General features: G+C 48.2%; 9 protein-coding genes across 9 annotated transcripts; 4 read left to right on the plus strand and 5 right to left on the minus strand.

Annotated features, from left to right (window-relative positions):
* Positions 1-54: 54 nt before the first annotated feature.
* BT62DRAFT_986678 (uncharacterized protein) lies at positions 55-2,449 on the minus strand. The gene is made up of 8 exons (XM_043190012.1): positions 2,035-2,449; positions 1,787-1,985; positions 1,490-1,732; positions 1,397-1,433; positions 1,102-1,340; positions 1,001-1,046; positions 676-950; positions 55-620 (listed from the first exon to the last, which is right to left on the minus strand). The coding sequence occupies exons 1-8, from the start codon at positions 2,147-2,149 to the stop codon at positions 245-247; spliced, it is 1,530 nt and encodes a 509-aa protein (XP_043040242.1). The 5' UTR covers positions 2,150-2,449; the 3' UTR covers positions 55-244.
* A 1,256-nt stretch (positions 2,450-3,705) lies between these two features.
* Positions 3,706-4,860, plus strand: BT62DRAFT_893605 (concanavalin A-like lectin/glucanase; the record flags this gene model as incomplete). Its single annotated transcript, XM_043183151.1, has 7 exons — positions 3,706-3,896; positions 3,949-4,190; positions 4,237-4,331; positions 4,386-4,458; positions 4,520-4,533; positions 4,589-4,651; positions 4,699-4,860. 7 exons carry the CDS (start codon positions 3,706-3,708, stop codon positions 4,858-4,860), a joined length of 840 nt encoding a protein of 279 aa, XP_043040243.1.
* Positions 4,861-5,748: 888 nt separating this feature from the next.
* BT62DRAFT_980410 (uncharacterized protein) lies at positions 5,749-7,678 on the plus strand (the record flags this gene model as incomplete). The annotated part of the gene is made up of 9 exons (XM_043189510.1): positions 5,749-5,770; positions 6,419-6,528; positions 6,578-6,736; positions 6,784-6,869; positions 6,926-6,982; positions 7,032-7,082; positions 7,132-7,157; positions 7,208-7,323; positions 7,373-7,678. The coding sequence occupies 9 exons, from the start codon at positions 5,749-5,751 to the stop codon at positions 7,676-7,678; spliced, it is 933 nt and encodes a 310-aa protein (XP_043040244.1).
* A 170-nt stretch (positions 7,679-7,848) lies between these two features.
* On the plus strand, positions 7,849-9,025 carry BT62DRAFT_931318 (uncharacterized protein). The gene is made up of 2 exons (XM_043186103.1): positions 7,849-8,885; positions 8,935-9,025. The coding sequence occupies exon 1, from the start codon at positions 7,936-7,938 to the stop codon at positions 8,566-8,568; it is 633 nt and encodes a 210-aa protein (XP_043040245.1). The 5' UTR covers positions 7,849-7,935; the 3' UTR covers positions 8,569-8,885; positions 8,935-9,025.
* On the minus strand, positions 8,685-13,290 carry BT62DRAFT_894105 (uncharacterized protein; the record flags this gene model as incomplete). Its single annotated transcript, XM_043183167.1, has 16 exons — positions 8,685-8,785; positions 8,832-8,885; positions 8,935-9,049; positions 9,100-9,395; positions 9,446-9,524; positions 9,572-9,913; positions 9,963-10,348; positions 10,402-10,547; positions 10,598-10,861; positions 10,913-11,127; positions 11,185-11,220; positions 11,273-11,392; positions 11,447-11,638; positions 11,694-12,570; positions 12,620-12,684; positions 12,733-13,290. 16 exons carry the CDS (start codon positions 13,288-13,290, stop codon positions 8,685-8,687), a joined length of 3,846 nt encoding a protein of 1,281 aa, XP_043040246.1.
* Positions 13,291-14,071: 781 nt separating this feature from the next.
* On the minus strand, positions 14,072-15,170 carry BT62DRAFT_1075514 (uncharacterized protein; the record flags this gene model as incomplete). The annotated part of the gene is made up of 3 exons (XM_043179122.1): positions 14,072-14,488; positions 14,830-14,942; positions 15,086-15,170. The coding sequence occupies 3 exons, from the start codon at positions 15,168-15,170 to the stop codon at positions 14,234-14,236; spliced, it is 453 nt and encodes a 150-aa protein (XP_043040247.1). The 3' UTR covers positions 14,072-14,233.
* A 23-nt stretch (positions 15,171-15,193) lies between these two features.
* BT62DRAFT_967476 (NAD(P)-binding protein) lies at positions 15,194-16,212 on the plus strand (the record flags this gene model as incomplete). Its single annotated transcript, XM_043188863.1, has 5 exons — positions 15,194-15,254; positions 15,299-15,493; positions 15,549-15,821; positions 15,872-15,913; positions 15,964-16,212. The coding sequence occupies 5 exons, from the start codon at positions 15,194-15,196 to the stop codon at positions 16,134-16,136; spliced, it is 744 nt and encodes a 247-aa protein (XP_043040248.1). The 3' UTR covers positions 16,137-16,212.
* Positions 16,213-17,413: 1,201 nt separating this feature from the next.
* Positions 17,414-17,741, minus strand: BT62DRAFT_1005107 (uncharacterized protein; the record flags this gene model as incomplete). The annotated part of the gene is made up of 2 exons (XM_043177105.1): positions 17,414-17,697; positions 17,735-17,741. 2 exons carry the CDS (start codon positions 17,739-17,741, stop codon positions 17,414-17,416), a joined length of 291 nt encoding a protein of 96 aa, XP_043040249.1.
* On the minus strand, positions 17,499-19,380 carry BT62DRAFT_84939 (uncharacterized protein). Its single transcript, XM_043182466.1, has 2 exons — positions 17,811-19,380; positions 17,499-17,759 (listed from the first exon to the last, which is right to left on the minus strand). The coding sequence occupies exon 1, from the start codon at positions 19,133-19,135 to the stop codon at positions 17,813-17,815; it is 1,323 nt and encodes a 440-aa protein (XP_043040250.1). The 5' UTR covers positions 19,136-19,380; the 3' UTR covers positions 17,499-17,759; positions 17,811-17,812.
* Positions 19,381-19,589: the final 209 nt, after the last annotated feature.

A 19,589-nucleotide genomic window follows, 5' to 3' on the forward strand; every position in this document is an offset into this window, starting at 1 on the left:
CTCGGAGAGGCAGCCGCCTGATCGCAAGGCACATCATCATCAATCATGCCTCAACTCCCTCGAGAATTTGCACGCGCACCGGAAACAGTTGACTCACATTATTGAGTCATTTTTTCCGGACGTCGCTCCGTAGGAAATCAGGACAATTGGGTAGACGTGTAGAAGCAGGTTCGCGCCCGTATGGAACGTCGGTCATGGTGAAAAAGTGATTTTTTTTTTTGCACAGTACATAGTGCATTCGACATTACACTGCCTTCCGAATCCTGATATCAGCCGCTCTAAGTGGCAAGTACAGCAAAGCTGTCACAGCAAATGCGACTTCAAAACCGATATCTCCCGTCGTTTTTGCAATGGGGCCGACAAACCATTGCTGATCAATGCAAGGCACAACAAGGCCAATAGACCCCACCGAAGCGCAGATCGCTGCCCATCCTAAAGGCAGGGCCCTAGGCTTATTCCAGCATGATACGTCATACATCTCAGGGCTGTTCCGCCGGAACACAAAATGCTCGACAAGTATGACACCGATGAACGCACTCGCCCAGTAGCCAATTAATCCGAGGAAATTCGTGAGCGTGTCATAGAACCGATGAGATCCTACAATGGCTAACGGAAGGACACTACGGCGTCTGCATCAGCTTTCATCTAAGCACATCAATATCAGATAAAACTTACATGGCTGTCGCGAGTATCGAGAATACATATCTGGGAACCACGTACAGAACAGGTATAAACACCTGTATGTTGAGGCACATAGAATAGAATGTAGGTGCAATGTTTCCTGCGACAGACAGACTGAGAAGAACGGTGAGAAATTTCCCAAAATTCCCCGCCGGTTGGAGCATAGCTTCTAAAAGACCGCCTACATTCCCCCCTGCATATCCCTCATCCCATGCTGGAACAAAGGAGGCAGACGCGGTGACTGCTGCCCCAAGACATTGCAGAGTGACCTGAAACGAACGGTAAGGGATCTGTTCTAAGCCAAAGGCAACGGGCTTACAATCGGCAATAGAAAGCCTATGTACGAGTACAAGAATAGTCGAACCCTAGCAAAAATGAACATCAGCGTCCTGACGGTGACATTCACAGATGCGATGGTACCTTGAAACATCCGGACGAAAGTAGATTGTAAAATCAGAACTCAAAGGCGAGTAGGTGATCACGAAGCCAGCAATAGTAGAGCCAAACGATAGGACGGCAGCAGCAGTGGCAGGTTCGGCAGCAGGAACGGCCATAACATGTTTGCCGCCTATCCCCAGCGCTACAACGAATACAATAACGACGGGGATCCAAGATATGCGTTCATACCATCCGATAACTTTGATTCCGCAAAAAGAGACCTGTAAATAGTTCACTAGGTGCTGCGCGCATCAGATGAGAGAAGAAAGGAACAAACAAGAAGTGATATGATCGCGATAACAACGATCCCAATTCTGAGAGCGGTCTATTCAGCAAAATCCTTACGATGCATCATTCTGGTTGTACGTACGTCCAACTTAAATTCCCGTCGGCGACACTCGACAAGGCCTGGCCCCCGAGAATGCAGTTGAGAATGCAAAATCCACACATTCCAATGAGGTTGAAGATACAGGGTATGATGACGCCAAAGTACCTTGATAGCATCATGTTAACAACTTCTGCGTCTGGATGAAATTCGGCAGAGAAAGCAAACCCGAAACTGTATCGTGCTTGTACCATCTGCCGTAGACCCAACTGAGGTCCCCATGTCGTGCTACAATGGCATTAAATCAGAACTTTGAGTAGATGCGGTCAATACATGACTCACAGGTATGCTGGAGGCAAGGCACAAAGCAAGTTGAAGAACAGAATAACTAAGCATGAGTCACGAACGCCTAGTCCAAAGGCAATGGGTCCCAGTGATCCTGCGGAGAACGAGAGTATGTTGACATTCCACGCAAACCACAAGAAGAAGTTCTTGTAGTATTGGGTATCTGTACGATCTTCCGGCGCCACAGGAATGATACCTGATGAAGGAATGAGGAAAAATTCCGGTCCCCTGCGGCTGGCACGTACCTCTCCCTTCCACTCCCCATGACAATAGTCTTTGCGACCACTTCGAACGAGAGCTGCCCCCTAGCGTCGATTCAATATCCTGCCTGACATTATCTTTCTTGCCATCAAACATCATGACCGTCGTTAAGTCGGCGACAAAGCGATAAGCGCGGACCGCTAGTCTCTATTTCCGGACACGAGAGTTACTTGTAAACTCTCACGTTTGTGAACTCTCCAAAATCTGTCGATGTACAGACATCAACGAAAGAAGAAAAGTAGGAGGTCAGCAAAGTGGAAAAAAAAACCCGTTTGTTTGATCAGACATGATTTCAATAATTTCCAATCATTGGAGGTTCCGACATTGTATAGAAGAAGCACCTCACTCTACTTGGTCACGTGAAGCTTGTGTCCTTCCTTCCAGCCTTCTAGCCTTCTAGATTGACCATTACTGAGACAATCGAGGGAGGACGTAGGTGAACTGTCAACCTTCAGTCTCGTGAATCCATTACAAGTTCTGGATCGTTGATAAGAACAGCCTATGTGCCTCGGACAACTGACGAGGGCCTAACGCGGCTAATGTATGACACGGCTGCTTGCATGTCTCGGTTAATCCTTAAAAGTTTTGCCTGGAGCAGTCTTTGGACGGTCTGCTTGATAAACTAGAAGAAATTTGATTCTATCTAAGTAACAGTTAGAAGAGATTATTGTAAAGCACAGGACCCGATGAAGCCATCTTGGCCACGTCATATGCGGTATGATTTAGAGCACAAGAACGGCTGCAAGGATTGTTGGTTACCGCTAATATGATACACCTGGATGCATCAAAGTAGGCGGCTGCTTGGCGGGTCGAGGCTTCGAGAATGCAGTAACAACCAAGACAAATCATGGCATCTTGCGCACTATCGAGAGCGCTTCGTGAAAATTCTGTTCAGTGTAAGGCAATTGTACAGTTGTATTGTTACGATACACACTTAGCACTAGGAACGACGAGGCAGTCTTGATTTCGTGAACCTGCTCCACTTTATGTCACCGTCGCCATGTCTAAACGTCTGGAATATTTTACAAAGGTAGCTATTGCGAGATTTTAAAAAGACGCAAGAGACAAGGGCGTTATCCTCAGAACATAAAGAAAGAGGGAGGAGACATGATGGAAGAGGAGAAGGTACAGTCACAGCCCGGTTCAGCCCCGTCATCCACGTTGGTGCGGACCTGGAATCTTCCCTAGACAGACTCTCAGATCTCTTGGCAAGCAAGCAGGGCAGTCGCCTGATCCTAAGCATGCTCTTTTCCCGAAGGAATCAAGTGATGCAGAGCAAAACGCCAAAATGGTATTTCGAATCTGCATTGATGGTCGTAACCTGCAATCACATCAATCGCCATCTACTACCTAGGTAAGTCTTAGTTCTTTGTACTAAGTAGACCGTTTACTGAGGATCATACGGAAAGTCGCAATCGATTCAATACCCTATGGTCTAATCGCAAAAACTTGCTGCCAGTCGGGGCGGTGACTGTTTGTGCATTCACGAAGCATCCGTAATTTTGCAAATGGCTTAGCTATGTAACTCTGGAATCCATTGCATATGGTCATGAAACCCTTTCAATTCGCATATGATAACCATCTGGTTTTAATCTCGAGTCGTGCAATGCATTATAAAAGGGCAACCGGGTGTGTACAAGTCTTTCCCAACGACAATGAATCTTCTCACATTCGCTTCAGCTGTCTCTCTTCTCATACCGAGCGCCTTGGGAAAGCAAGCCCTCTCTTCTCGCCGGGACTCCTGCGATACTTATGTCCTCTCAGGAATCTCTGGTGGGTTCACAGAACAAGTCTCTGTCGACTTCACTTCTGCCCAGTCTAGTGGGGATGCTGCAAACTTTCTTTCGTGGGTATTCAGATTGATCGATCAATTCGTGTATTCTGTGACACCCGAACAGACAGCACGGTCTCTCCATCAGTAACTATAACGTTGCTTCGACTCCAGTTGCACACGATTTTGTTCCCGCAAATGTTCTCCTTGGGAACGGTGTTCTTCAGTTGAAAGTCACCTCTTACAGCGGGAGCGGCAGTGTCGAATCTGCTGAAGTCGTGACAGATGATACCTTTGCATATGCCTCTGTCCGGACGGTACTCAAATCCAGCGCTACATTTGGGGTCTGCGAGGGAAATTTCTTCTACTGTCAGTTTCCTCTCGTCCCTGGTAGCTTTGACCAATTTCTTATTAGTGAGTGACACACAAGAGACTGACATCGAAATCTTAACGTCCACGACTCTCACTGGGAACGATTATGTTTCTGCGGGGGTTTGGATGACCAACCAGGTTAGTGGTGTGTTGTTGAAAACATGTGGACTATGGATCACAGACTTTTTCCAGGCTACGGTTGAGGGCGGGACCAAAACTACTGACAACGTCGAATTCACATTCGATCCATCTCAGGACTTTCATGGTGAGTCAGATGGTATATAGTAAAAGAAAAATTTTGTGCTCAGCCATCGTGTGTTATGTAGAATATCGTATCGATGTCTGTCATCTTCTTTCATTATGTCGTCTATCGCCACTCTGACACACACACACAGTGGTCTCCTTTGGCAACAACCTTTTACATCGATGGTATTCAGATAAACAACTTTTCGGACAATGTAGGTCCAATGCTTCATAAAAACCAACCTATCATGACTCCCTGCAGGTTCCTTGGGACAGTGGCTACTGGATCTGGAATGCTTGGAGCAGCGGTGACCCATACTGGTCCAATGGACCCCCTACAGCTGATTCAATCACAGAGATCAGGTCGATCGAGTTGTACAAGGGATATACTTCGACGACTTCGGGTACCATCTGTAACGTCTAATAACCCCATACGTTATTCCCAGTCATTGATCCAATCACACTCGAATTTGTTCTTTGCTGGAAGCTATATATGACAGTTATTCGACAAAATGTTTGGAATCTGTTCATGCCCAGTTCTGAGGTAGTGTCGGTCTTTGGCGTTCTTTTTTTCTTTCCTCCCCCCCGTTTCTGGTCCTCGTCCACCTCATTCTTTAGCCTCTGCGAGATTTTTAACTGACATTCCTCCCGCTTGTGAGACACCAATTTCCTCATCTCGTCCTCAAACCTTGCCCGTGATGTAGCTGCTACATCCTGCTTCTCCTCCTGCGGTATCGCTTTCAGATACTTCTGAAGACTGAGAGTCTCGACGTATGCGTCCTGATGATATTCCTTGATTGTTTCCGTGCATTGTTTTAAGGCACTCTCTGCTATGGGATTAGCATCAGATCTCTCTTGCTATTAGCAACGTTATTCTTGGTCCGAGATGATGAGGAATGTGGTTTGCACAGTGACCGCATCAGGATACAATATCTCCCTGTCGCTATCTTCCTCCGCGCGGAAATTGAACTCATACAACCGCAACTGATGCCCGTTCCATTGAAATGACTGTGCGAACTCATCTTGCTCCTGCTTCATTCTCTTCCCATCAGAGACCCTCAAATTATCCTCCCTGAGCTTGCTGAAGAATCTGTCCCGAACTTTCTTCAGATGCTGCTTCTCAGGACGATCTCCACCTCCCTTATAAGATCTGGCGCGTCGGTCCCAGCACTCCTCAGCATAGCCACGGTTTCAGCACGGCGACAAGGAACTCCTTCTCGTAGCTCGAAAGTTCTTCTTGATAGGTTTGCCATATTTATCTGGTCCTCTGTCTCTGAGGAGATTCAGGTTGCTTGTGGAGTTTGTAGTAGTGATGATTGTAGCCACAGTTGAAAGTTCACACCTCTGATTCTAAGGAGCGGGTTGATGGCACAGTGCCAATTCATCATTGTTAATTTCTTTTCAAGTCAAACTCTGACGGCGTTCTAACTTCTGGGTTCGTCTCTAAACTATTCTGCCATGGTTCTCTGGTAGATAGACGATGAACTAACTATCTAAGCGGCCCTGGCTCAACGTGATCAAAGCTAGTTCATGTGATAGAAGACGCAGTTTCGTTGTGACTTGGACGATACAGGCATATTTTTCCAGAAGATCACTTACAGGAAGGCATCTGGGACGAGATGTGAACAACAATACTTGTATTATCTGTCATGCCGCCAATTTCTTTCACAAAAACTATTAAGATTACTTTTTCAGATCTGTTCCCATTCAAGGTGAATCTGAAGGACTTGGCATTGAGACTCTCGCATTGAAAAGCAAAAAAAAAAAGACGTATGACAAAACCTATAGTCCCATTCTTCGGAGTAAGCTCTTTACACGTGAATAAATAATGTTCAGTCACATTATCGATGCCAGATGGTCAGTACCTGTTAGTACTTAGTAATATTTTGATATTAGTTTGAACACGTAAACATGATTACGATTCCCTTTTCGCTTCATACCATACGTTGGAGCAATGGTGTCGGTCACCGTATCTGCTGTAGCCAACAGGCCTCCTGCTTTTGCTCGCAAAGGCCTTCCTTTCACAGTCGATGTCTCTTCCAAAACTACTGTGGGTGACATCAAGGCCGAGGTTGCCCACAAAATCCCCAAGGTGAGACCTATATGTGTTGCATCTCATGATAGTACCGACAAAATGGCAGTTCTATGTGTCGAGGCAAAAGATAACCCTAAAGAATGAGAAAAAAGCTCTCGAGGATGAGATAAAGTTGGCGGATGTTGGCTTGGGGAGCGGAGGCGACTTGGAGGTGAAGGACTTGGGGCCCCAACTGAGCTGGAAGCTGGTGTTTATCATTGAATATGTGGGTGCTGCATTTCCTTACTGTGGCAGTCTCATATTCTATCTTAGCTTGGTCCTATGCTTATCCATCCTCTTTTCTACTACTTCCCCGAATGGTTCTACGGACAAGCGGTGGTGCACAGTGAACTACAAAGGTATTGCCCGTTTTTCTAGCAGCACCTGCCCCACTCATTGACTCATTGCTACTAAGATTTATCTTCACCTTTGTCATGCTACACTACGCCAAACGTGAGCTGGAGACTTTGTTGTGAGTTGGGTACCGGGATCTTGGAACTAGTCTCATTGCATTTAACTAGCGTTCATCGGTTCTCCCATGGCACTATGCCAGCTAGAAACATATTCAAAAAGTGCGTGATTGTCCCTTTGGATGCCATGGTACTTACCCATTCTACGTAGCTCATTCCACTACCACGTTCTCGGTGGTACGTATCTGCGTTCCGTGTCACCTATACAGGACCTCAGGATCCTCTAGGATTATTGATGGCTCTCGACGCATATCGAGGTAAATACTCGGCTGACTCTGCGTTCATCAAAGGAAGCGTCATGGAAGATGAACGTTTTCTTTGGGCATGCACTGGATTGTGGACAGTGCGTAATGCCTCTCTTGCTTCTCTCCATTTTCTCACTTCACCAACAGTTCTTCGAACTATCCAACCTGTCAACACACTTGACTCTTCGGAGTTTGCGGCCCGCAGGAACAAAGAAGCGGGGAATTCCGAAGGGCTACGGGTTTGGATTGGTGTCATGTCCCAACTACATGTTTGAAGTTTTAGGCTGGATCGTCGTTTGCGTTATGTCGAGGAGCTGGGCGACATGTTTTTTCACTGTGGCAGGTGCTGGTCAAATGGCAATCTGGGCGCTGGCTAAACATAGAAACTACAAGAAGGAATTTGAGAAGGAATATCCTCGAGGAAGGAAAGCGATGTTTCCTTTCATTTTGTAGTCTTTGAACGGCGTGTTGCTTCATTTAAGAATGAGCTACTGCGAGAGAATGAAAGCCGTTCGGCACCAGCGTGTTTACGTGGCCCTCTTTTGAATTCAAGCATGCTTCAACCCCAGTACGTATCTCAAGAATCTAACCCACTTGGCGGAAAGTTCTTTATCTTTCCTCAGATTGTACTCGTGGCCCGATTACATGTGGAGCAGCATGTGCTACCTACCGGAAAGCTATAAAGAGCACTTGTCCGCTACAGAATAATAATGCTGCGCTCGCTCTTGTTCTGCGTACTCCTGGGTACCTGCACTATCTACTATTTCAAACCCCAGATTCGCCAATCCATGTCTGCCCTCCTTCCTTCTTCCTCCGACCTGACAGCCTGGCGCACACGTGCCCAGTCTCACCCTTATCCCGACTCATACTCCCCCGCCCGCGCCAACCTCGCCCTCGTCGTTCTGCGCAACAGCCAGGTAGAGCATTTCGACTTCACCCTCGCGGTATTCAAAGATAAAGTCGCCATCGACGCCAACGGCAACGTGCTCGTTCTCTCAGAGGAGGACTATGCCAACATGATGGCTCTCGCCTACCAAGCATTGGATCTCCCTGACACAGGCTCTTTCGGGAATACATGGAGGATTGAGCATCCTGTCATCGGGAAGCCCATCGATCGGCTCTTGGTTGCGGTTGGCACCGACATGAAGGAGGTCGGCGTGCAGGGTTACGACAAGGAGAAAAAGGTCTTGAAGAATCCCGTTGGTGATATTACAGAGCTCCCATCCATATTGAGTGACTTGATGGAAATCGTCATGAAGGGTAGAGATGGGTACACCTTCTACAGGAACCAAGTCGATCCAGAAACCGTTCAGAAAGTGAAGTCTATTGTGGCCCAGACGTAGTGAGTCACGGATGTGTATTATGGTATCATGTGAAGGAAAACATAGCGATAACGGTACAGAAATTATACATCCACACAGCAAAATCACTGATAGATCGGGTATTCGGAGCACATTGCTCAGATCGTGGCAGGCGCTCGCCGTAGCAAATTACGAGAGGGGTTCTTTTCAGACGCAAGCTTATGTATTGCGTTGAGCAAATCTCCTCGACGGAGTGGTTCTGTCGGCCATGATTAGCGTTAGCGAAACGCTGAGACAAATCTTACTCGTGATATGGTCATCCATGCCTGCCTGCAGGCATCGTTCACGGTCACCAATCACTGCATAGACGTAAGCATAAATTCAGCGAGAGACACAATTGCTACCCACTAGCGTGCGCCGTCAGCGCTATAATCGGTATCCGTGACAATCCAGTCAGTAACTCATACGAGCGGATGATTTCTGTTGCCTCCATTCCGCCCATGAACGGCATTGACACATCCATCTGCTCTCTATCAGAAGGTAAAAAGGTGATCGAAATAAATGTACGCTCACCAGTATTATATCGAACGGCTTGTTTTGCAGCACGCTGTTCTTGTACAACTCAACTGCCTGGTTTCCATTCTCCGCAATTGCAACGGAGTGCCCGTATTTTTCTAAAATCTTCACCGCGAGCTTCTGGTTTACCAAATTGTCCTCCGCGAGTAGGATATCGTAACGCAGGTCACTCTGCACGGTCACAGGGTTCACCGTGTTGGACTCCAGGGCAGCTATTAAGGCAAATGAAAGGTCCTGGGGCGTTACCGGCGTCGTCAGCTGCGCCGTAATGCTATTATCCAAACACCATTTCACTGCCGAAGGATGAGAAGGGCACATAACAGCGGAATTAGTTCAAGCATACGATTTAGCCGAGACACAGAAGGTGCAAGCAGCACAATGGGTACGTATCTGAAGTGGTCCAGCTCGCGGATATTCTCAGTCTAAGGAGCCGTTAGCTACAGTCTTGAGGACAATGCCCAATACATACAACGGTAAGGGAATCCACGACAACTGTATCGATATGCGGACACTGTGACTCATTGGCAACTTCTGTCACTGAACGTACAACGTGGGGTTTCAGGCCAAGTTGCGCTATTCGATCTACTACCCCGGTTTTGTCGCCCAAAGTGTCAACAAACAATATTGTTCGGTTCGTGAACGGCGTCATCTTTGCCATGATGTTTTCCATTGATATATGGCTTATCCGAGAACTGATCGTGAAGAAGAACCTGCTTCCCTTGCCTACCTCGCTCTCCACCCACATATTACCTTGCATCAGTGACACTAGGCGCTTCGATATCGATAATCCAAGTCCCGTCCCCCCGTATTCCTTTATTGAAAGTATTGATTAGAATACGTCATAAGAGAGACGAACATACCCTGGTAGTAGATCCATCCGCTTGACAGAACGTGTCAAAGATCATGTTCAACTTGGCCCTAGGGATACCAATCCCAGTATCGGTGACACAAAACTCGAGTGTCACGTTGTGGTCGTCCAACGCCACCAGTCGTGCACTCAGTGCAACAAGTCCCTTGCGGGAAATTTTCGGAGGCGTAAATTTGATCGCATTACCCACAAGGTTTGTTATCACCTGGCGCAACCGTAGTGAATCACCAATGAGATGATCGGGGATGTCGGGCGCAATGTCGAAAGTTAGGTCCAGATTGTTCTGCGACGCACGTGCGACTAACGTCTTGAGCATACCGAAAACTGTGTGGCGTAGGGAGAATGAAACGGCTTCCATGGTCATACGCCCAGCCTCGACTATTAAGCATCAGTATCAGAATGAAGTGCGTTGGCAGAAAAGAAGTGATTACTCTTCGATATGTCCAGAATATCATCAATGATCAATAACAGTGATCGCGCGAGACTGTGGACAAGAAGTAGACTCTCCCTCTGCGATCGGTTGAGATCACTATCCAAAGTCAGCTCTGTCATGCCGATAATACCATTCATGGGCGTCCTAAACATTTTCCTTGAGTAACAGAAACGGCCAACGGAAAAATCTCTTACCGGATCTCATGTGACATATTTGCCAAAAACTCACTCTTACTTCTATTGGCCAACTCGGCGGCCTCCCTCGCCGCAGTATTCTTTTGGATGCTATCTCGCAAATTGAACACCATGCTGTTAATGTGCGACTTCAACGAATCCATTTCGCCACTGGCTTCAACAGTGATGAACCGAGTGAAGTCGCCATCCATGGCAGCAGCTGAGATCTGGGCAAACCCACGGACTTGAGTTGTCAAGTTTCCTGCCATTGCATTCACAGAAAGCCTTAGATTAGTTCGCTTGAGGAACTGTGTGTGAACAGAGAAAGATACGTACGTTATCTCTTGCCAGATACCTTGGACGTTTCCCACATCCGCGACACCACCCAGCTTACCTTCCGTTCCCACTTCCCGAGCTACCTTCTTCACCTCAACGGCAAAGATATCCAGCTGGTCGATCATTTTATTGATCGTCTCGACCAGCTCTAACATCTCTCCCGACACGGATAGGCCCACAATCTTTTGCGTCAGATCTCCATGCGCCACAGCCGACTACAGAATGAACAAATCATAAATGTGGCGAGGATGGCATTTTAACTGAGGACTCACTGTAGCAATCGCAATAGCTCGCACTTGGTTTGTTAACTGTAGAGCGATAAATGAGGATTTGAGGGTGACAAAGACATAGAGCACATACGTTACTAGCCATAACATTGACATTATCCGTCAAAGCTTTCCATGTTCCGGCAACGTTCTTCACTTGAGCTTGACCACCCAACCTGCCTTCGGTACCCACTTCCCTGGCCACTCTGGTAACCTGATGAAGATACTGCGTTCATATATGACATGGATAATTGATGAAAAGGCATACCTCATCCGCAAAGACACTCAGTGACGAAGTCATTTGATTCACGGTCTCCTTTAACTCTAGGAACTCTCCTTTTACATCAATTTCCACGCGCTTCGACAGGTCGCCACCAGCGACAGCTTTGGTTACTGCTGCGATCGACCGTACCTGGTTTGTGAGATTCATCGCCATCAGGTTCACGTTATCTGTCAAAGCCTGTATCGAGATGAGTTATCATGTATTGAGTAGATAATTTGGGATGAACGCGTACTTTCCAAGTCCCAACGACGTTTGGAACATCGGCCTGACCTCCCAATTTTCCCTCTGTGCCGACCTCCAAACTAACTCGCGTAACTTCGCTCGCGAAGACGCTGAGAGCCTCCACCATTCTGTTGACGGTGATTTTAAGATCCAACATTTCACCTTGGGCGTTAACATCAACGAGCTGGGTCAAATTTCCCATTGCCACCGCCTTGGTGACCTTGGATATTGACCGAACCTGGTCTGTCAAGTTGGTCGCCATTTTGTTCACGTTCTTCGTCAAGTCCGCCCATGTTCCCTTCACACCTTCAACCGTCGCTTGACCGCCCAGGATACCCTGCGTTCCAACTTCCAAAGCGACACGAGTGACCTCGCCAGCGAAGGCATTCAAGTCGTCCACCATGGAATTGACCGTCGTCTTCAACTGCTGCATTTCGCCCTCGACCTCGATCTCTACCTTCCTCGTCAGGTCGCCCTCGGCAACGGCGGTCGTGACTGAAGCAATTGACCGTACTTGATCTGTCAGCGACGAACACATGCGGTTAACGTTCTTCACTAACTCAAACCACACCCCTTCTACATCCGGAACATTAGCCTGCCCCCCGAGCTTGCCCTGACTTCCGACTTCTAGCGTCACCCTCGTGACCTCGGCAGCTAATGCGCGGAGACGAACAACCATTCCGTTCACAGTGTTCTTGAGATCCAGAATCTCACCCCTCGCGTCAACCTCGATCTGTTTAGAAAGATCTCCAACGGCGACGGCTTTAGTGACTTGAGCAATGGACCGAACTTGACTGGTAAGATTACCGGCGAGGATATTAACGACGTCCGTAAGCTCCTGCCATGTGCCTTCGACCCCTGGGACGAATGCTTGGCCACCGAGTTTCCTTAGAGAAAAATTAGTAAGTAAATTGAGTAAGGAATATCAATACAAACCCTTCTGTTCCAACTTCTTGAGAGACACGTGTAACTTCCTTTGCGAATTGACCTAGTTTCTCAACCTGACGAGAATGAGACGAATAAGCAAATTGAAGACAAGGAGGACGCACCATGGTGTTGATAGCGTCCTTCAGTTTCACCATGACTTCTCCTCGAACCTCGACAGTGATCTTCTGACTGAGATCGCCGTTGGCGACGGCATTGCAGACACGGGCGACGTCTTGAACTTGATCTTTGAGGAGTTTAAGCTCTTCGACTGCGCTCATCCCGCTCACTCTAGCCGCGATATCCAAAGGACCACCAATTGCGACAACGGAAGGCGAGCCAGAGGATATGCGTGTTGAAAAAGAGGATATCTTGCGGATCGTGCGGGGATCAGTGGTCCGAGTACCACATCTCGGACACAATACGTACTCCAGAGAAGAAGTAGGTGGAGCAGAGGCAGTAGCAGCTCCCTCGACAGGGACACCCAGAAAGCTTTCGCTAAAAAATGAAGAGGGGTCTTGTGAGGTCCTGAGATCATCGAGATTAATAGACGTCGGGCCTAAACAGCGCGCCTTGGATGAGAAATTGGCATCGGTTTCCTGGGCAGTCGGGGACGGCTTGGGTTCTGGTTTCTGGCATTCCAGTTTGTCGGCGTTATGGAAAGTGTTCTCCGCAGCATACATGCGTGTTGAAAACTCTGCTAAGGAGCGTAAAATAGACTCGGTCTGCCAGTCGGTGGGCCCATTGTACTTGGGCAGTGGGACGGTAGATGGACCAAGAGAGTAGACGGAGAGGAGGGCAATAAGATGGGATCTAAAGAGATCTGGGGTCGCCATCATCAAGCACGTCGACGAGCACTGTACAAGGCGGCGACGACGAGATAGTGGTGGTTAAAGGCAGAGCCGTCTGCATTTATCCATGCTGCAGATCACGCGGCGCAGACACGCAAATGAACGTCATAACGGACCTTCCTTTTACGTGATGGGCTTCTTTTGTACATATATAATAACTTGAATTCTCATTTACAAGGTGGTCATTCAATGCTTGGCCTATCCTGACGACCAACGGATTCTCTCTGCTTGCAAAAGAGCGACCTCTCAAATGCAAGTCTCGTCGTCAGTCATCATGACGAACCGTCCCTGAGTAACGTAAACTTGGAGATTCAACAGGCTTGAAAAAAACTCTCATCTATGTATTACCCCTTTTCAGAATATTGAAACATGAGACAACTGCTTGACAAGATCAGGTTCAGGAAACAAACACGGATGCGGCAGAACATTGGAGGAATACTTCTGTCTGCCGTCGGAACGTAGCTCTTGTTATCTGACAACTGATTGGACAGGACAAGACACGGATGGGAATGTAGAGTTCGGATATCCAGTAAGGAATACAATGCGTATCGATGAGAATACAATCAGAACAAATCAGCCACGGAACAATAACCTCAAATGACATATACTATACCACATACTCCCAGGTTCGACGGGGGAAGTTTTTGGTGGCGTTTTCTACTCTCCTTTGGGTCTTATTTACCCCGAGGAGAGGAAATCAAGGACCATAACCGGCGCGCACAAGGAAAGAGGTTTCAGATGGACATATCAAGGCTGCTACGAATTCACGGCTCGTTCAACTACTGTTCAACGACGTCTGGTTGGGCGTAGGATGCGAGAAAGGCCGGAAGATCGGAGCAGTAGCGGATGCTAGCCTGTAAAGCATGTAGAGACCGGGAGTCGGGCCATCTGCTATCCGGGTAATCCAATTGGATGGTAAACCTTCGAGCGGCAGGAATGTAGAGCTCAAAAAGCCGACAAGGCACATCAATGAAGTCAGTGCAGATAAAGAAATCTCCCGTCCAAGGATGCTGCCCTGAGGTTCCAGGATCTACGAATTAAAAAGACCGATTGGAATCGCATAAAAGGACGCAACTCATCGAGTCAGACCCTAGTTTGCAAAGCCGTCTTTATTTGACGAGTGGCCCGGACACATTCTTGATTTGCCAGTGACCGCTTTGTCCATCAAGCTCAATCTTCATATCCATCCAACCAAATTGCTTCATGGCAATATCCTTGATTCGACCTATGTATGCTCTAGCCACCGTCGACTTGTGGAATGACTGGAGTCAGTGGAAGATTCGATACTTTGGCTTTACCTTGACCAGTGTACTTTAGCTCTGATATCGCCTAATTCTTACCGAGTTACTCTACTGTTACTCTTCGTCGCACTAGCGAACGTCTCATGATTGATTCAGTGCCAGACGTAACCGCGTTGTCCGGCCATACCTTGAGGACAAGCGCCCACTTGATCGATTGATGAGCGACTCCATTCGCACGTTTAACTCCCACAACCTTCAATTAAAGAACGTCCTGGTCCTCTTGAAGTGGCGATTATAGACATGTGCTTATGTTCTAGGTATTTCTGAGGTCTCTCACCCTGCGAATCTTGCAGGAACGTGTAGCAGAAGCCCATCTCATGGCGTACCTTGACCGATGTGCCCAGTAATACCGGACGCCCAGATACCAAGAGCTTCCCTTCCGCTGTGACTTAAATTCTTCCGAAAGCCCATCGACTTCTACATTTCCTCCCATCATGTCTACCGACCCCAAAACCACTGTGTATCTCATCACTGGCGCTAACCATGGCATTGGTAGTTATATTTAACCAGCACTACTATCGTTTTTCTGAGAACTGCAGGCCTCGCCCTTGTAAACGCCCTCTCCACGAAGCCGAATGTGACAATTGTTGCTGCAGTTCGCGATCCATCTATTTTCAAACATGGTGCCCAGAACGTCTATTCCCTCAAGTACATTTCAGGCGACGTCGACGGAAACACTGCTCTGGCCAAGGATATTGAAGGGAGGTTCGGAAAGGTTGATGTTGCATGTGCGGGTAGGTATTCTGTTATGCATGTCAATTGTGCTCTTCTTTCAATATCTCACACCAGGAATCGCTACGTATATGGGTTCTGCCCTCGATACACCGCCGAGTGTGTTACAAGAGCATTTTGAAATTAATACTACGGGTATTCTCCTTCTTTTCCAGGCACTCGCGCCTCTTTTGCGCAGGAGCGCCACGCCAAGGTTCATTCCAATTTCATCCGCGGCTACTAGCCTAACCGCATTCACCGAACTCCCTGCGGGATACACCTGCTACGGCGCTAGTAAAGCGGCCCTCAATTACATCGCCAGGAAGATCCACTTTGAGAATGATTGGCTGGGTAAATATGGCTACTGTGGTTTAGGTGGAAGCTGATCAGTCGTTCGGCAGTTTGTTTCCCACTGGCCCCTGGAATTGTCAAAACAGATATGTGTAAGTCTCTATGTTTTCGACATCATCAGTTCGTTACTCATAAACTGTAGCGCGCGCAAACCGTGAGATGGATACCACTGGATCCTTGGCACCTATCCAAGATGCGATAGCCATGGAATCCGAGGATGCGGCGGTGAGCCTGATTGATATTATCGATGGTTCAACGAGGGAGAAAGATGGAGGGGAGTTCATCAACGTCGATGGAAGCAGGACTCCTTGGTAATAACAGGAGTAGGAAGAGGATGTACTACCGTGTATTCACATAACCAGACATCCTGCACTCGCAATTGTACACGAACACCGTATTACTCAAAGAGATGCAGGCTCGCTCAGCAGAGAGGATTTGTAATTCTGATGGAATTATTGTTAGGACGTGCACCAAGCAATTCTAAGTCCAGACACTTCAAAGTTGTGCGCGGTTACTGATCTGGAATCATCAGCGATTATCCTACTCAAATCCCCGCTCGACGTTCTTGATATCTGACGGTGCCCAGGGGACTGCTCATTGATTGTGGTGGAATGGGATTGAAATTCAAGAATCAGTACAAAAGATCTGTACCAAGAAAAGGAAAGTCAGACATGCAAGGTCAATGATGCTGCCATGAAACTTCTGGACTCTTTATCTTTCAGATGGGCATATACCAGACCAGTTGCCAACGGTCTGAGACTCAGACTCAAGCTTTCATTGCGGGACCCCAGCTGCCTTAGTGCAATGCAGAGACTAGATCTGTAGCCTGAGAAAGAGAGAAATAGAGAGACCTAACGGAATTCTCGAGACTCCGTGTTTAAGAATATCAAACGGGCCTTGTCAACCGAAGCGCGGTGAGGAACTTGTGGGAATCCGGCGAGGCAGTGGGCCCTGCAGGACTCGAGCTTAGGTACAGTCACTTATAGTAATATTTACTCATTCCTCCATTTGCTTGATGGACTTGCTCAGAGTAATTACGGATTGTCGAGTGGCGAATGCATACCATTTCGTCCAATAATATCACGCCATATATCCATAAGTATAGTTAGGGCACAAGCCACCAATCTCTTGATAGAACTAATCAATCTGATGAGCGTTTATACCCTCCCTGAGTGACTCGCCCATCATCCCCACGCCAGCGCTTTCCGATCCAAGAACGCACAACTAGTGTCCAGCGCTTATGAGATCGTCAGTGAATGTATTGAGAGGTGACATAGACGTAGATCCGATGCTACATCCGTGTCAGACCATGTGCAGATCCACAAAGTATATCCGTACCGTGTATATTTTCCGGGAACTACTTGCACGAAGATCGACCGTTCCGCCGATCGTCCAAAGTCGGAAGATTCCTCCATGACAGTGCAACTCTTGTGCCCTTTGAAGGCCTCAATGTTCCTTGATGAATGGCAACGGAATAAACGTTAGCATCACCCGAGCCCGTCGGGTAATTTCATTGATATGTGTTTCAGACATACATTAGGCATAGGGTATGCTGTTGGATATCTCCTTTGAGCCACGGACAGGATATCCCCTCAGACAGAAGACAAATCTCCCATTTCCAGGAGGACCTGCGGGCTGCGACGGGAAAAGCCTCTGAGGGCTAGCGTCAAAGTGACTGTTGTGGAGGTCGAAGCTAAGAAAAAGCCGCAGCGGGGCGCATCAAGTATGTACCGGAAATGTTCTGCCGGATTTTCGTGTTTCGTATTTTGATTTTGATTTGCGGAGTGCTTCCGGAGGAAGGCGGCGTATGTCGAGTAGGTGACTAGGTCGACGAACAATAATGTAAATGCCAAAATGAGGTGTTGGGGTTGTTGATCTATGTACGAGGAGGGTATGAGTATGTATGTATGTACGAAGCATAAAATTAGTTGTAATGCGCTAGTGGGATGCAAGTTAGACAGGGCCTGGTAGATGTTGAAGACAGCACACCTCTAATCAGCAAATATTCTTAAGCCAAATGCGCCCTTCTTATCCTTGTCCTTCTTGCGGTCCCTGGGACGCCCTCTGGTTGTATCCTCCTCTCCTTCCCAGGTGAAGTGAGGAGGAGATGATATTTCCATGTCGACATAGTGCAGGACACTCTCTGCAGAACGAGCTCTACCGCGGGTCTGGGTGAAGGAGGTGAAAGAATGAGTAGAACCATGGCCGATTTCGGACTGTCTGCCTCGTCGTGGATGGTCGTCAACGTCCCAATCGTCAAAGGCATCAACGGGGGAAGGGTTGTCGGAGAAGACAAGTGGTTCAAGAATTGCACTGCGGGCAGCGTTCCTGCGCCTGTTACTAGGGAGGAGATAATCATCGTCGTCATCGTCATCGTAGAGCCCCTCAATGGAATTGCGACGAGCATATTGGATGGGAGAGGGAGAGCGACTACGGTCAAAGCCGTCGTCAACGTAAGAACGGTAGAGCTCGTTCTCGGTGGAAGAGGTAGAAGAAGTGTCTGAGGGAACGTCGTCAGCTGCGCCGTACTCGTAGATGACGTCGGGGGTAGGTTTTTTTGGGAGAGGGGGCGGGTTGTCTGTGGTAGGCAAGGGGGGAAGAGCATGAGGATAAGGTCTGTAGGAGGAAGGCGACTTTCTCGAGATAGAGCGGGAATAAGGAGACAAACCCTGTAGAGGATGCGGCTCGTTTTCTGAGAGCGACTCCATCTGGTCAACGGCACGCGCCTTGCCCTTCCCTTTGCCCTTGGCACTTCGAGACAACACGACCTCTCCTCTGGACACTGAGAGCTTTTGCACGTTGAGAGGGGCGACGACGACCTCTGTTGGACGGCGACTGGGAACGACGACCCATGAGCCGACTTTGGCATCAAATGCAAGTTCTGCCTGGGCTCGTGGGGCACTGCTGCTTTCTGAGCGGGACCGCTTCGTGCGCATACCACGGGGTGCGACTCGCGTTCTGGTGGGCGTCGTGGGCGTCATTGGGGGCAGTTTGATTGTCGGCAACGGTGGCGGGGGTGGAAGGGGACGGAGGACGGGCGAAAAAGCGGAGGAAGCAGCGGTTGTCGGTGTCGAAGCTGCTGAGCTAAAGATGCTCATCGTCGTCGTTGTCGTCGTCGTCATCGTCGACGGTGGTGGGGCTGGGAGTGGACGAATCTTGGGAACGTTTGGGGCGACGTTGGGATGGCCAATGTCTAGGCGGAGGGCGGGGCGCTGTGATTGGGTGCGACGGATGCGCCAGCTGTCGTCGTGCATTGTTGGAGGGTTTGGATTAGCTAATAGGTCTTTGAGGTTTGCTTGAGAGGAGACAAGCATGGTAGCCAGTCAAGGTCAACCTGCTCCTCGCCGCCATATGCACATCCGTCCACTTCCCATCATTTTATTCCAAATTAGGTATCTCCTTTTGCCGGCCGCAATTTTCAGCCACAATCTGATTATTCGCAATTCCACGTCGACGACCTGCTCCAGCCTTTTCTCCTTCGTTTCTGCCGCGCCGTACCAGTAGCCTTGCAGTATGCTGATCAATATCAATTGTCATCCCTTTCTCACTCCGCTACCCTCTATTTTGTTTTGGCCCTTTTTCGATAGCCTTTCGAGCTTCTATCCTTTCGTAAATCATGAATGATAGGAACCATCGCTCGTTTTCCATCGTAACATCTCCCCATGGCATTGGCATCAAGCACTGGCCATTTCCTTCGCTAATCCCAGCGCTTACAAGTAATCACGCTCATTTTTTCGTGGCCAATATTCCTCACCAATACTGACAACA

The sequence above is a fragment of the Guyanagaster necrorhizus genome (assembly GCF_019112545.1).
Source record: "Guyanagaster necrorhizus MCA 3950 unplaced genomic scaffold BT62scaffold_11, whole genome shotgun sequence".
Classification (NCBI taxonomy): Eukaryota; Fungi; Basidiomycota; class Agaricomycetes; order Agaricales; family Physalacriaceae; genus Guyanagaster; species Guyanagaster necrorhizus.